This window comes from Micropterus dolomieu, linkage group LG23 (assembly GCF_021292245.1).
Source record: "Micropterus dolomieu isolate WLL.071019.BEF.003 ecotype Adirondacks linkage group LG23, ASM2129224v1, whole genome shotgun sequence".
Lineage (NCBI taxonomy): Eukaryota > Metazoa > Chordata > Actinopteri > Centrarchiformes > Centrarchidae > Micropterus > Micropterus dolomieu.
The window spans coordinates 30,241,019-30,252,308 of NC_060172.1; the positions used below are offsets into that span (position 1 = coordinate 30,241,019).

The following is an 11,290-nucleotide window of genomic DNA, read 5'->3' on the forward strand; positions in this document are numbered from 1 at the left end:
AGTGGAGGGTGGACGGGGGAGGGAGGGCAGCTGACACCTTACCTGTTCACACTCGCTCACTGGTCTTTCTTTCTCCTGTCACCTCACTCCTACAGGCACAGACGAGTCCCCAGAGCCTCTACCCATCCCCACCTTCCTGGTGGGTTATGAGTATGACTTTGTGGTGCTGTCTCCGTTTGGTCTGCCCTACTGGGAGAAGCTGTTGCTGGATCCCTTTGGCTCCCAGCGGGACATTGGGTACCTGGTGGTTTGTCCTGACAATGAGTCCCTGCTTAGTGGCGCCAAGAGCTTCTTCAGAGACCTCACCGCTGTCTATGAGGTAGAGACTCTGAAAGATAGTGAACACACTTCAGATTATCTAAGACTTTCTGTTGTTTCCTTGAAAACCGATTTTGATGTTACCTGATCAATGAAGAAAGCACTGCAAATAAAACTGCAAGTACTCTCAAGCCTGTATTCGTTAATGATTGTCCCATGAAATTAACTTTATGTAGCAGTACCACACTGATGGTCTTTGCCAATTCTCTTGTGTCTTTGTTTTTTTTTACAGTCATGTCGACTTGGCCAGCACCGGCCCATTTCCAAAGGCTACCCCGACGGCATAGTCCTCGTCGGCGGCAATGGAGCCAAGAACCTCGTAGATCAGCCGGTCAGCGACTGGTTTCTCAAGGCTGCCAGCGGCAACAGCGACGCCTTCACTAAGCTCAAACTCTATGCACAAGTGTGCCGCCACAACCTCGGTACGTGTCATTTACAGCCTGCCAGGTACTGCTGCATTTTTGACTCTACATGTTCTCTGGTTCTTCAGTTCAGTCGGGATTTTATTGTGTAATTCTCACCTCTAACATCATTTGGTTTGGTTATAAAAAGGCTCGCTAGAGAGCCTTGACTGCTTGAAATGAGCCTGAAATCAGTGTAGGAGGAGGTCAGCTTGAAATGGAATAAATGGAGTGTCTTTTCATTTTCTCAAAGTGCGTTGGATGGTATTAATAAAAGTCTAATGCTGTGCTTTCTCCCTTTTAGCTCCATACCTGGCATCACAGCCACTGAACAGTTCCCTCCTCACACAGCCCACTCCCCTGCCCTCGTCCAGCCAGTCATCATCCACGCAACTGCCTAACTCCGCCTCCAGCTCAGTGGGCCAGCAGGGCTCTGTGAACGCTGCAGGCTCCTCGGTCCCCAACAACAACAACAACAACAGCAGTGGCAGCAACAGCGGGGCCGCAAATGGCTCTGCGTCATCCAACAGCCTGGTGACAACCTCAGGCCACCCTGGCAGCGGAATGCCGTCTGCCAAGCCCAGCTCTTTTCCCCCCTTTGGGAGCATGGGCAGCCAAGGCCAGGGAGGTGGCCCTCAGAGTGGACAGCTGGGACAGCAGGCTGGTACCCAGAATACTGGCACCTCAGGGGACAACTCCAGCAGCCAGGCCCAGGGTCCCACTGAGCCTCCTGAAAGGTACTGCAGGACACACAATCCTACACACCGTCAATTAAAAAAAGCAGAATGTATTTGATCAGTTTAATAAGCAGCAGTAAATCACAACAGGATTATTTTAGATATTTCAATGTTGTGAAATCACTGTTAAGCACTTAACTTAAAAGTTCATTCCTTTTGTGAGATAATGGTAGACACAATAATGATCTAATGATTCTATAACAAAGTGCCTTTTATCTTCTGCAAAGCAAAATATGTATCCTAGTCCTTGAATTTTAGCAGAGGTTGCCAGGCGACACTTCAGTTCCATTCCCAGAGCATATTTTAGATCATTGATATTTAAATACATATTTGTATAAATTTTTCCTTAGTCTTAAGTGAGCCATTCAGAAGTTGAGGACAAAAGTGAAGAACTGAGCCATGGACGAAATTGTTTTAATAACTGTGCGTGTGTGATCTTCTTGTGCTTTCCCCAGCACTTTGGAACGAGATAAGGTGGGAGTGCCCACGGATGGGGAGTCCCACGCTATCACGTATCCACCCGCCATTGTTGTTTACATTGTGGACCCCTTTAGCTACGAGGAGGCCGATGGTGGCCCGGGGCCGGTGCCGGCCCACTCCAGTGTATGGACGCTGGGTTTGCTACGCTGCTACCTTGAGATGCTTCAGTTCCTGCCCCCACACATCCGCAATTCTATTTCTGTACAGGTAAGTAAAGTTCCCAGGAGAGCCACATTTGTATTGCTGGCCATATTTTAGTATTTCATATCATGAAGGTAACTAATTAAGTTAAATGCTTTAATGGTGTATTTAATGTCAGTGTGTCAATTACTCCTTACTGGTTAACAGATTATACTCAGTGGCATCATTACTGACACATCCATCATCATCAGAAGCTGTAAATTGTTCATGATTTCTAACAGTGAATCAACGCCTCTTTCCCAGCATCAACAATGATTATAAATTTCATTATGGTAGTACTTATACAAGGGCTGCGCCTGAATCGGAATTGTCATGTGCTTGAGGTTTCTGCTTTTTGGTATGAATAGATACCTTTTCATTTTTAAAAATGCAATATAATTATTAATAATGCTTTTCATCAATACATCTTACCTATAATTATGAGAAATGATCCGCCTAGTTCCAGTGCAGTTCAGCGTACCTGAAGAGCAGCCGCCCCAAACTAAACCACTACTCATGTTTTGCCACTAAGACTTTTTGTTTTGTTTTAATGCCTTTGTTCAACATGCTCTCTTGCCACCTCTCTCTAAGTATTAGATAGGGTATACATGTCTAACGACTTCTGTCTTTCTACCTCAGATTGTCCCCTGCCAGTACTTGCTTCAGCCAGTGCGAGGCGAAGACCGTCATATCTACGCCCAGCACCTCAAGTCTCTAGCCTTCTCTGTCTTCGCACAGTGCAGACGGCCACTGCCCACTTCCACCAATGTCAAGTCACTGACTGGCTTCGGCCCGGGCTTGGCCATTGACACAGCACTGAAGAGCCCAGAGGTAAATGCAGCACGTAGCCAAGTTGTAGCAGTTGCACTCTAATTGCTTTGACACAATTTGTAAAGCGGAAAAAGGTGTTGTCCCATTGTGCTGTTGCAGTTCAGATCAGTAGCAGCGGCCTGTCAGCTGTGTGTGTTAGCATTAACATGCTAGCGTTGTCCTCCGATCGATAGGCAAGCAAACAGAGGCTGACACCGTGGCCCTAGCAGCAGCATTTCAGTTGCTGCCAGCTCTCCCGCCGGACATGAACCTGACCTGATATGACCCAGCCTTTTGCCCCGACTGTGTTCAGTCTCTCACTGAAAAGAAAGAAAGCAATGAGATATAAAGTTCCTCGTGCTAACCACCATCCTAGTTTTTTCTACTGGAACAGGACCAAGAGAACTTGTAACCCTCTGCTGCTCCAGAGTTGTCTTTCCATTATCTGCTTGGCTAGCTCCCTGAGACCTCCATTATGGGATCTCCACTCCAGGTTTAGACAAAAGGGCACTTAAGATCAGAGCCTAATTCAGTTGACTTCCTTCATTGCAGCCAGAGCTACCTTTTCACTTTAACACAAACCTTGAGTTGCCTTGCTGGGCAAACTGGGATATTGATGCTTAGATACCTAGAATGTGAACTCTGCAGAAAAAAGGATTTAAAGAAAAGATTTCCTGCAGCTGTGAAAGTCCAGCAGCCAATCTTTCCAGCACAAAATGTACATATTTGGAGCATGTGCAATCAATGCTAAACATTTATTCTAAATGCTTTACCCTGTCATCTTCACCTCCCAATCTGCAGAGGCCGGAGTGTCTACGTCTGTATACACCTCCATTCATTCTAGCTCCGGTAAAAGACAAGCAAACTGAGCTCGGGGAGACATTTGGGGAGGCATCGCAGAAATACAACGTGCTATTTGTAGGATACTGTCTGTCCCACGACCAACGCTGGCTCCTGGCTACATGCACTGACCTATATGGGGAACTCCTGGAGACCTGCATCATCAACATAGATGTACCCAACAGGTAGAACTACCACCATCTGCACACAATATTGAGAACATCAATAGGAATTGCTTAAGAAGACAACTGGTCCCCCCCCCACTAGTACTGAGGTTATTAAACTGTGCCATAGAAGTGCAGAATCAAAGAGTTAGTTGTCTTGCCTCAACAGGTGTGACACAACTAAGAAGAGACATGTGTAGCTGCCATGTAATGTGTTTCTTTTTAGTTAATTTGAACACTGGTCTGTATCACTCTGTTGCACTCACATCAGGGTTGTACATGTTTGAGAGCGACTCGCCACCATCCTCCACATTTCTCTGTGAATATCCCACATTCAGTCACAGCTGCACAACAAATTCTTGTGACTTTACAAAAGGTGCGTGACAGCTGTCACCCACACTTAAAATGCGTCTGCTTGATATACAAACTGTGATTTGTTTTTTTTGTTTTTTTTGCATCAATTATGTCACGCTAGCTGTCATTTGCTTAAGTATAAATTAGTGTTGAGAGGGAAAGCACACAGCTTGTCAGTCAAGCACGGTCTACACACGGCCACACATCCCTGAGAAGAGGTTCCCATTCACCTGCCTGAAGCGCTTGGGCTTGCAAAATTGTAAACCAGCTCTCTTGATTAGCAGCTAAGCGCACTGTATGCACACTTGTCTTATTTTAAAGTTTGTTGTTAATACTTTCAAAAGTGGCTCTGACATGTGCGTCCATGCATGTTCCACAGGGCACGGAGGAAAAAGGGTTCTGTGCGGCGCCTCGGCTTGCAGAAGCTGTGGGATTGGTGCTTAGGACTGGTGCAGATGACATCAGTCCCCTGGAGGGTGGTGATTGGCCGACTGGGAAGGATAGGACACGGAGAGTTAAAAGGTAAGGAGGACGGTCATGCTAAAATGCTTCTTGGCGACCAAGGAAATAGAGCATTCAAGCCTTTTGAGTGTTTTTCATTCCAGTGTGTCACTTGTTCGTTCATCACTGTTGCTTTCCCTTCTTGATGTCCCAGACTGGAGTATTCTGCTGAGCAGGAGAAACCTCCAGTCACTGAGTCGCCGTCTGAAGGAAATGTGCCGAATGTGCGGCATCTCCGCCTCAGACACTCCCAGCATCCTCAGCGTGTGCCTGGTTGCCATGGAGCCCCAGGGATCCTTTATCATCATGCCAGGTACAGTTTGTGCACATGACAAAGATTATAAATACACTTTCTATCTGTTTTAACATACTCTTCTGAGTTACGTTACCCTACCAAGAAAGGCAGTGCAGAGGTGCGTTCGTGTGTGTGTGTGTGTGTGTGTGTGTGTGTGTGTGTGGTGGGGGTGATGGATGGCAGCAGCATATCACAATGCCTGTCCCCTCCTTGTCCAGAGCAGATTGATGACGGGGAAGATCATGTACCTTTCGCTCATAAAGCACTACCTCTCTGATGCCCATTGATCTCAAAGCAGTGTGATGGAGAGTCAGATCAATGGGTTTATTTTGGGAAACGAGTGGGGGATTGTCAGTGCATCATAGCAGGATTGTGTTGAGCGATTCTGGGCTGAGGACAGCTCCTTCCTAAAAAGCTCTTCAAGCTGAAAGAGATTACCAAAGCTGTGTTAGCCTCAGATGACTAGAACAAGGAAGGACATACAGGAGGACTCGCACTTAAGACAATAAACCTAACAGCTTAAATCTAGTTTATTTTTTTATTATAAAGTGCGTGCGCGGAAACCTGCCACTGTGAGTTTAGCTTGGGTAATCAATATTTTAAAGAGGTGGTATTATGCTAATTTTCAGGTTCAAAATGTTATTTAGGGGTTGTACCAGAACAGGTTTACATGGTTTAATTTTCAACAAACACCATATTTTTGTCACACTGCACATTGCTACAGCTCCTCTTTTCGCCCTGTGTTGAAGGCTTCGTTTTAGCTACGGAGTGATAAATCTTGTCTCTAAATTATCTTTGTTGGGAGTTGCACTTGCGCAGTTTCTAGTTCAGGACTACTAGCCGGTAGGCCAGTAATAGCCAATCAGAAGCAGAGAAGGGCGGGTCAGCGAAAAGACTGTAAACAGCTTCGGTTCAGCTGTACATGTTGCCGACCAGCTTAGCAACATGGACTGGAGCAAGAGTTTCACAATGGTGAGTTATTAATCTGTAACAAAAGGATCTTTCATCCATAAAGATTTAACTGAGCTCTGTCTCTACATCACAGAAACAACTTTATGTCCACTGACTGCCTGGAGGGTAGCTGGTGTTTGGAAGGGAGAGGAGAGCTGTGTGCTGCAGCTCACTGTTTTTCCACCGGCGTTTTTGAGGGCGTGTCGGAGTAACCGCTTGGCAAGCGTTATGACACATATTTTCATTGTGACGTTACAAGAAAGGGAAGTAAAGGCTGGACTACAAACGAGCTGTTTTCAGGCAGTTCAGAGCAGAGTTTTCTGTGGGAGATGGGAACTCCCTTTGGGCTGGACTTTGAGCTTTTTCACTTTGCAAACCTAGTACATGCACAAAAAAGATATAACTCAATTAAGGAGAGGGAAAAAGCCAAAATACATAATACCACCTCTTTAAAATGAAGACATTAATGTTTCTCCAAGACACAATTGTAAAGCTGTTTGTTGGCGCTCAGTTGAAGATGTTACTTGTATATTATTAACATTCTTGTAAGTATGTTGCAATCTGTGCCTCTGTTTTCTCAAAGTTTCCCTCCTAATAGACATTACGGTAAAGGTCAGGTTATCACTAGTTATGTAGAGGGAAACTAAACAACTCACAAGTCTATAGACCCTAGCAGCAGTGGTTTCAATCGATTTTATATAAAAATTTCAGTGATCATCAGTTTCAGTTTGATGCTTGAATGCTACAGAATTTGAGTGTGTTACATTCCTTTGTGAGTTAAATGATGTCCTTGGCTCAAACATGGAGAATGTGCTCCGTCAGAGACCAGTTACCAGATTTCCCCCCACACTAGATGAAAGCATTGTGACAATGATTCCCATTTTGTTTCTTAGCCGCGCTGTTTATTGACTCGTTTGCTTTTTCCTTCCTCTGTGCATCCCATCAGACTCTGTGTCGACAGGCTCAGTGTTTGGCCGCAGCACCACCTTGAACATGCAGACGTCCCAGCTGAGCACCCCACAGGACACCTCCTGCACCCACATCCTGGTCTTCCCCACCTCCGCCTTCGTCCAGGTGGCCAGCTCCAATTACACCAACATCGAACCCAACATCGACCTTCTCAACACCACCAATGGTCAGTAGTACTCATTCATTTATCTTGCAGTCATTTCCTGGGATTCGCTAGCATTTATTTATTTGGTTTTATTCTATTTGATGAATCTTTAAACAAAGTCACAGATGTTAAAGGGAAATGAAGCAATTACTTTTTTCTCCCTTTAATCTATCTTTTTTATTTCCAAATCTTCCCTGTTTGCATTTCCAAGCTATTAGGAGCCTGTTTTGTGGTAGTGTGTGCTTACACACTTAGTGCATCTACAGCACCATCAAGCGTCTTTAGCTTATTTTCTATGGGCAAATATAGTTTTTGCCAACATTATGAAGCACATTCTGCACTCACAATAGAATCCAATGTTCAAATTATATAATTCTGAAATGTACGCCACGCAGGTTATTGCCACAGACAATATTTATTTTTGTGGCTAATAATATTTGGCTAATTAGAGTGAGAAGATACTTTCTCAAGAGCATTTTGAATGATTTTCAGGAGCTAATCAGTTAAAAGAAATCTTACCACTTCATCATCCACCTGCAGGCCTGTTGAGTTATTCTCCTGTTCTCCTCAGATGGGACCGACGCTATAGGGATTTTTGACCTGCTGGACCAGGAGAACGAGTTGGTGGACCCAGATATCATCAACATCTCGCCCACCACTTCACCAGTACACTCCCCTGGCTCTCATTACCATCACGGATGCGATGGCAGTAAGGTGAGACATGTACATGCACACAGGTGCCATGTCAAACATCACACGTCCCATTACTCTGTATGATGTTAATCAAGTCAGAATCTAGTAATGTCAGTTCTGATTGTGTTGCCTGTCAAAAGACATACAGGACAACATGAGATTTAACACATGGAAACAAAGCTAACCTTGAGTTTCTACCTTGTTGCAGGGCCAGAGTACGGACCGTATGGAGTCTCATGAAGAGGTTCCTAACCTCCTGCAACAGCCTTTGGCCCTTGGCTACTTTGTCTCCACAGCTAAAGCCGGCCCACTACCCGACTGGTTCTGGTCAGCCTGTCCGCAGGCTCAGAACCAGTGTCCACTCTTCCTCAAGGTACCTCTCACATGTTTATATAATAGGCTTTTTTTTAGTGCTGCCTTTTCTCATAAGTGCACAGTGAAAAATAAGTGCTGTTTTCGTGGTTAAATATGACAAATTAGTTAACTTAAAGATTTAAATTTATAGTTAACTTAAAACAGTAAAGGTAGGTCGTAACGCACTCCGAGCACAACAAAACCAGACTTTAAGTTTATAAGTTACTTTTCCTTAAAGAAGAACACTTTGAGAAATGGACTTTCTCGCAGAGAGTTGGATGAAATGATACCACCCTCATGTCTGTCTATTAAATATGAAGCTGCAGCCAGCATCTGATTAGCTTAGCTTAGCATGAGGACTGTAAAAAGGTAACAGAATCTACCTATTAACACCCCTGAAAGCTCACAAATTAACATGTAGTGTCTCGTTTGTTACATTTGTGTAAACACAGAAGTGTAAAAATGACGTGGTGTTTTACGGGGAGTTGCATGCTGAACTATTTCTTCTATCTACTTCCTGGAGTCTCTCACTGTGACCGCAAGACTTCAGGAAGCCACTGGTCCCAGTCAAGAAATAGTCCAGCACGCGACTCCCCATAAATCTACAACTGTCCTTTAAAAATTCCTTTTCTATGTCAGCCATAAATTCTGTTGTGTGTCTCTAGTGACTCTACCCTTCAATTGTTTTTGCTGTAACTGAACCCTTGTGCGTTATCTAAAAATGGTATTTCGGAATTTGGATGATTTTAAACTGATATCCCTTGCTTCTGGAATTAGACTCAGTGCTGCTGTCACTGCTCCGTGAAATTAACTATAATTATTTAGATGAGATGCAACAAAAAGGTTAATAACTTTATTATGATGCCCTTGACACCACCTCTTTCCCTGTGCTCCCCCTCTCAGGCCTCTTTGCACCTCCATGTGTCTTCAGTGCAATCAGATGAATTACTGCACAGCAAACACTCCCACCCCCTCGACTCCAATCAGACCTCAGATGTACTCAGGTAAACAACACCAGAACACACTCTGCCGCAAGTCAAGTGCACAAAACACTAACACTTTAACACTCTTCAGGGGTGACTGAAATTGTTTTGATACAAATGATAACGACATAAATCAGACAACAGCTAAACATGTATTTGAAATAGTTTTCCAGCTTAAAATGCTGTGTGTGCACTTTTGTTCCTTATGCATTGTAGTTAATTATAGCCCAGTACTAGATTATTTTGAAAAATAAAGGCTTCCAATATTTATTTATTTATTTTAAACCCGGTATGTCAACTTTGAAATTGAACAGGAACTGCATTTCTTTTGTATGCCTGAACAGATTTGTGCTGGAGCAGTACAACGCCCTCTCCTGGCTGACATGTGACCCGGCCACACAGGACCGACGATCATGTCTACCCATTCACTTTGTGGTGCTCAACCAGATGTACAACTTCATCATGAACATGTTGTAACCAACACTTACAGGGGTGGGGGTCGGGGGGGTGTAGGGGACACATTTCAAAGAAAAGAAAAGTGATTCCGTCAAGACTACATCAAGACTGAAGAAAACTGCAAGAACCAAAACCGGATTACGGAGCTGGATCCTGTACCAAGATGGCTTTAGGCGGCTGTTCTAAGCTGAAGCAGGCCTGTCCCCCGTAGCTGTCAGTGGTTGAGACAGTCCTGTCCCTGTTATTCAGAGACATGCACATAGAGACAAGGGAGTAAAGAAGAGGGGGAAACCAGAAGTTGAATCGCAATTAATGAACGTGAGAGAATGACAGATTGGTTGTCATGGTATGTAGCATGGCAGCACAGTTACTGGCCAGTCTGTATTGGAGAGACAAGTCTGTCTGTAAAATTATTGGAAGAAAAGGGACATATTTGATCAAGGAAAAAAAACTCAAGAATGGATCTTTTGGTTTTAAAACCTGAAATTCCTTTTTATTCCTTTGGATGAAATTGTATCCAAATGAAATGCCTGCATCTATCTTATTTATTGTAAGTTTTTAAATGTATAATTTGTCTCATTTCTTAACCTCTTTTATATATAAAAAATGGAGAAGGTTTATATCACCTTCATGCTTTAAAGCAATTGGTCTAAGATATATGTAATCGTCTTAATTAAAAAAACAACCATGGAAAAAATCCCATAAAAATTAAATAAAGTCCCAGTAGGTTGCTTTTAGAGTATTATTTTTTGTAATGGAGACAGAATATTTGTATAGTCACAATGTACAGAAGAATTAGAGTGGAGAATTATGTTCCATGCATTTGAGCATGAAGGACTTACAGCAAAGCTGTAGCTTCAGAGGACTTGTACAGCAATGAACTTCACTGTGTTCAAATAAAGAGGTACATTGTTGTATATAGTATTTTATACCACACATTTAGACACAAAAACCAAATGGCAATATATATAAATAATTATATATGAATGCCATGCCAGCAGTTGGTGGTGTGGCTTCTGTTTTAGGAATAAAGTGCGTCAACTTATTTTCCTGTGCTTGTGTTTATTGCTTTGGGGAGGGGGACTGTGATGTGCAATTGTACAAGGACACCAATAGTGGAGTGGAAGTTTAACTATTGGCATCTCTTGGAGTTGGTTTTATTTACAGGAGAAAGAAAACGAGCTAGAGAACAGTTGTTTCAATGGCAGACATGCAGTGTCCTTTTCAGCACATCCTTTAGTTTACTAAACCTCTCCTTACTCTGATTGGCTGAGATCTGGCTCTTGTGGCACCACTTCTGATTGGTTACGGATACATTTAGACCAATCCCATTTTACTTCACTCTGAAAGTAAATGTGTGGTGTAAATGAACTTTAACCAGCTAAGGATGGCTGCCCATTGGATATGCAGTGTTTGTGCACAAAGGAAGATATACTGTCTGGATTTCTCCTGTTAAGAGGGAAAATGTTCTTTGACCATTGAAAATCCACTGGTATTGTTCTTTACCTTGCATATTTGCCAATATTTTTTGGCTAGAAAAATTTCACCATCAAAATGTATTTGGGCTTCTTTTGAGTGTAGATACATACATTCAATATTTAATAAAACCCTGAACATTTATTTTCAGTCCAGTGCCATGTTTTCTTTTTGGGAAATCAT

General features: G+C 43.3%; 1 protein-coding gene across 3 annotated transcripts in view; it reads left to right on the forward strand.

Moving 5' to 3' along the window:
* The window catches only part of med13a (mediator complex subunit 13a), a 76,248-nt gene extending 65,571 nt beyond the window's left edge, over nucleotides 1-10,677 (forward strand). For all 3 annotated transcript variants that reach the window (XM_046039314.1, XM_046039315.1, XM_046039316.1), the window contains 13 exons: nucleotides 96-319; nucleotides 551-740; nucleotides 1,024-1,456; nucleotides 1,912-2,143; nucleotides 2,756-2,947; nucleotides 3,728-3,951; nucleotides 4,664-4,806; nucleotides 4,940-5,098; nucleotides 6,978-7,166; nucleotides 7,717-7,859; nucleotides 8,047-8,211; nucleotides 9,096-9,196; nucleotides 9,520-10,677. In XM_046039314.1, coding sequence (XP_045895270.1) covers nucleotides 96-319; nucleotides 551-740; nucleotides 1,024-1,456; nucleotides 1,912-2,143; nucleotides 2,756-2,947; nucleotides 3,728-3,951; nucleotides 4,664-4,806; nucleotides 4,940-5,098; nucleotides 6,978-7,166; nucleotides 7,717-7,859; nucleotides 8,047-8,211; nucleotides 9,096-9,196; nucleotides 9,520-9,652 — 2,528 coding nt within the window. In that variant the 3' untranslated portion in view covers nucleotides 9,653-10,677. The remainder of the gene's footprint in view (nucleotides 1-95; nucleotides 320-550; nucleotides 741-1,023; nucleotides 1,457-1,911; nucleotides 2,144-2,755; nucleotides 2,948-3,727; nucleotides 3,952-4,663; nucleotides 4,807-4,939; nucleotides 5,099-6,977; nucleotides 7,167-7,716; nucleotides 7,860-8,046; nucleotides 8,212-9,095; nucleotides 9,197-9,519) is intronic.
* The last annotated feature ends 613 nt before the right edge of the window (nucleotides 10,678-11,290 follow it).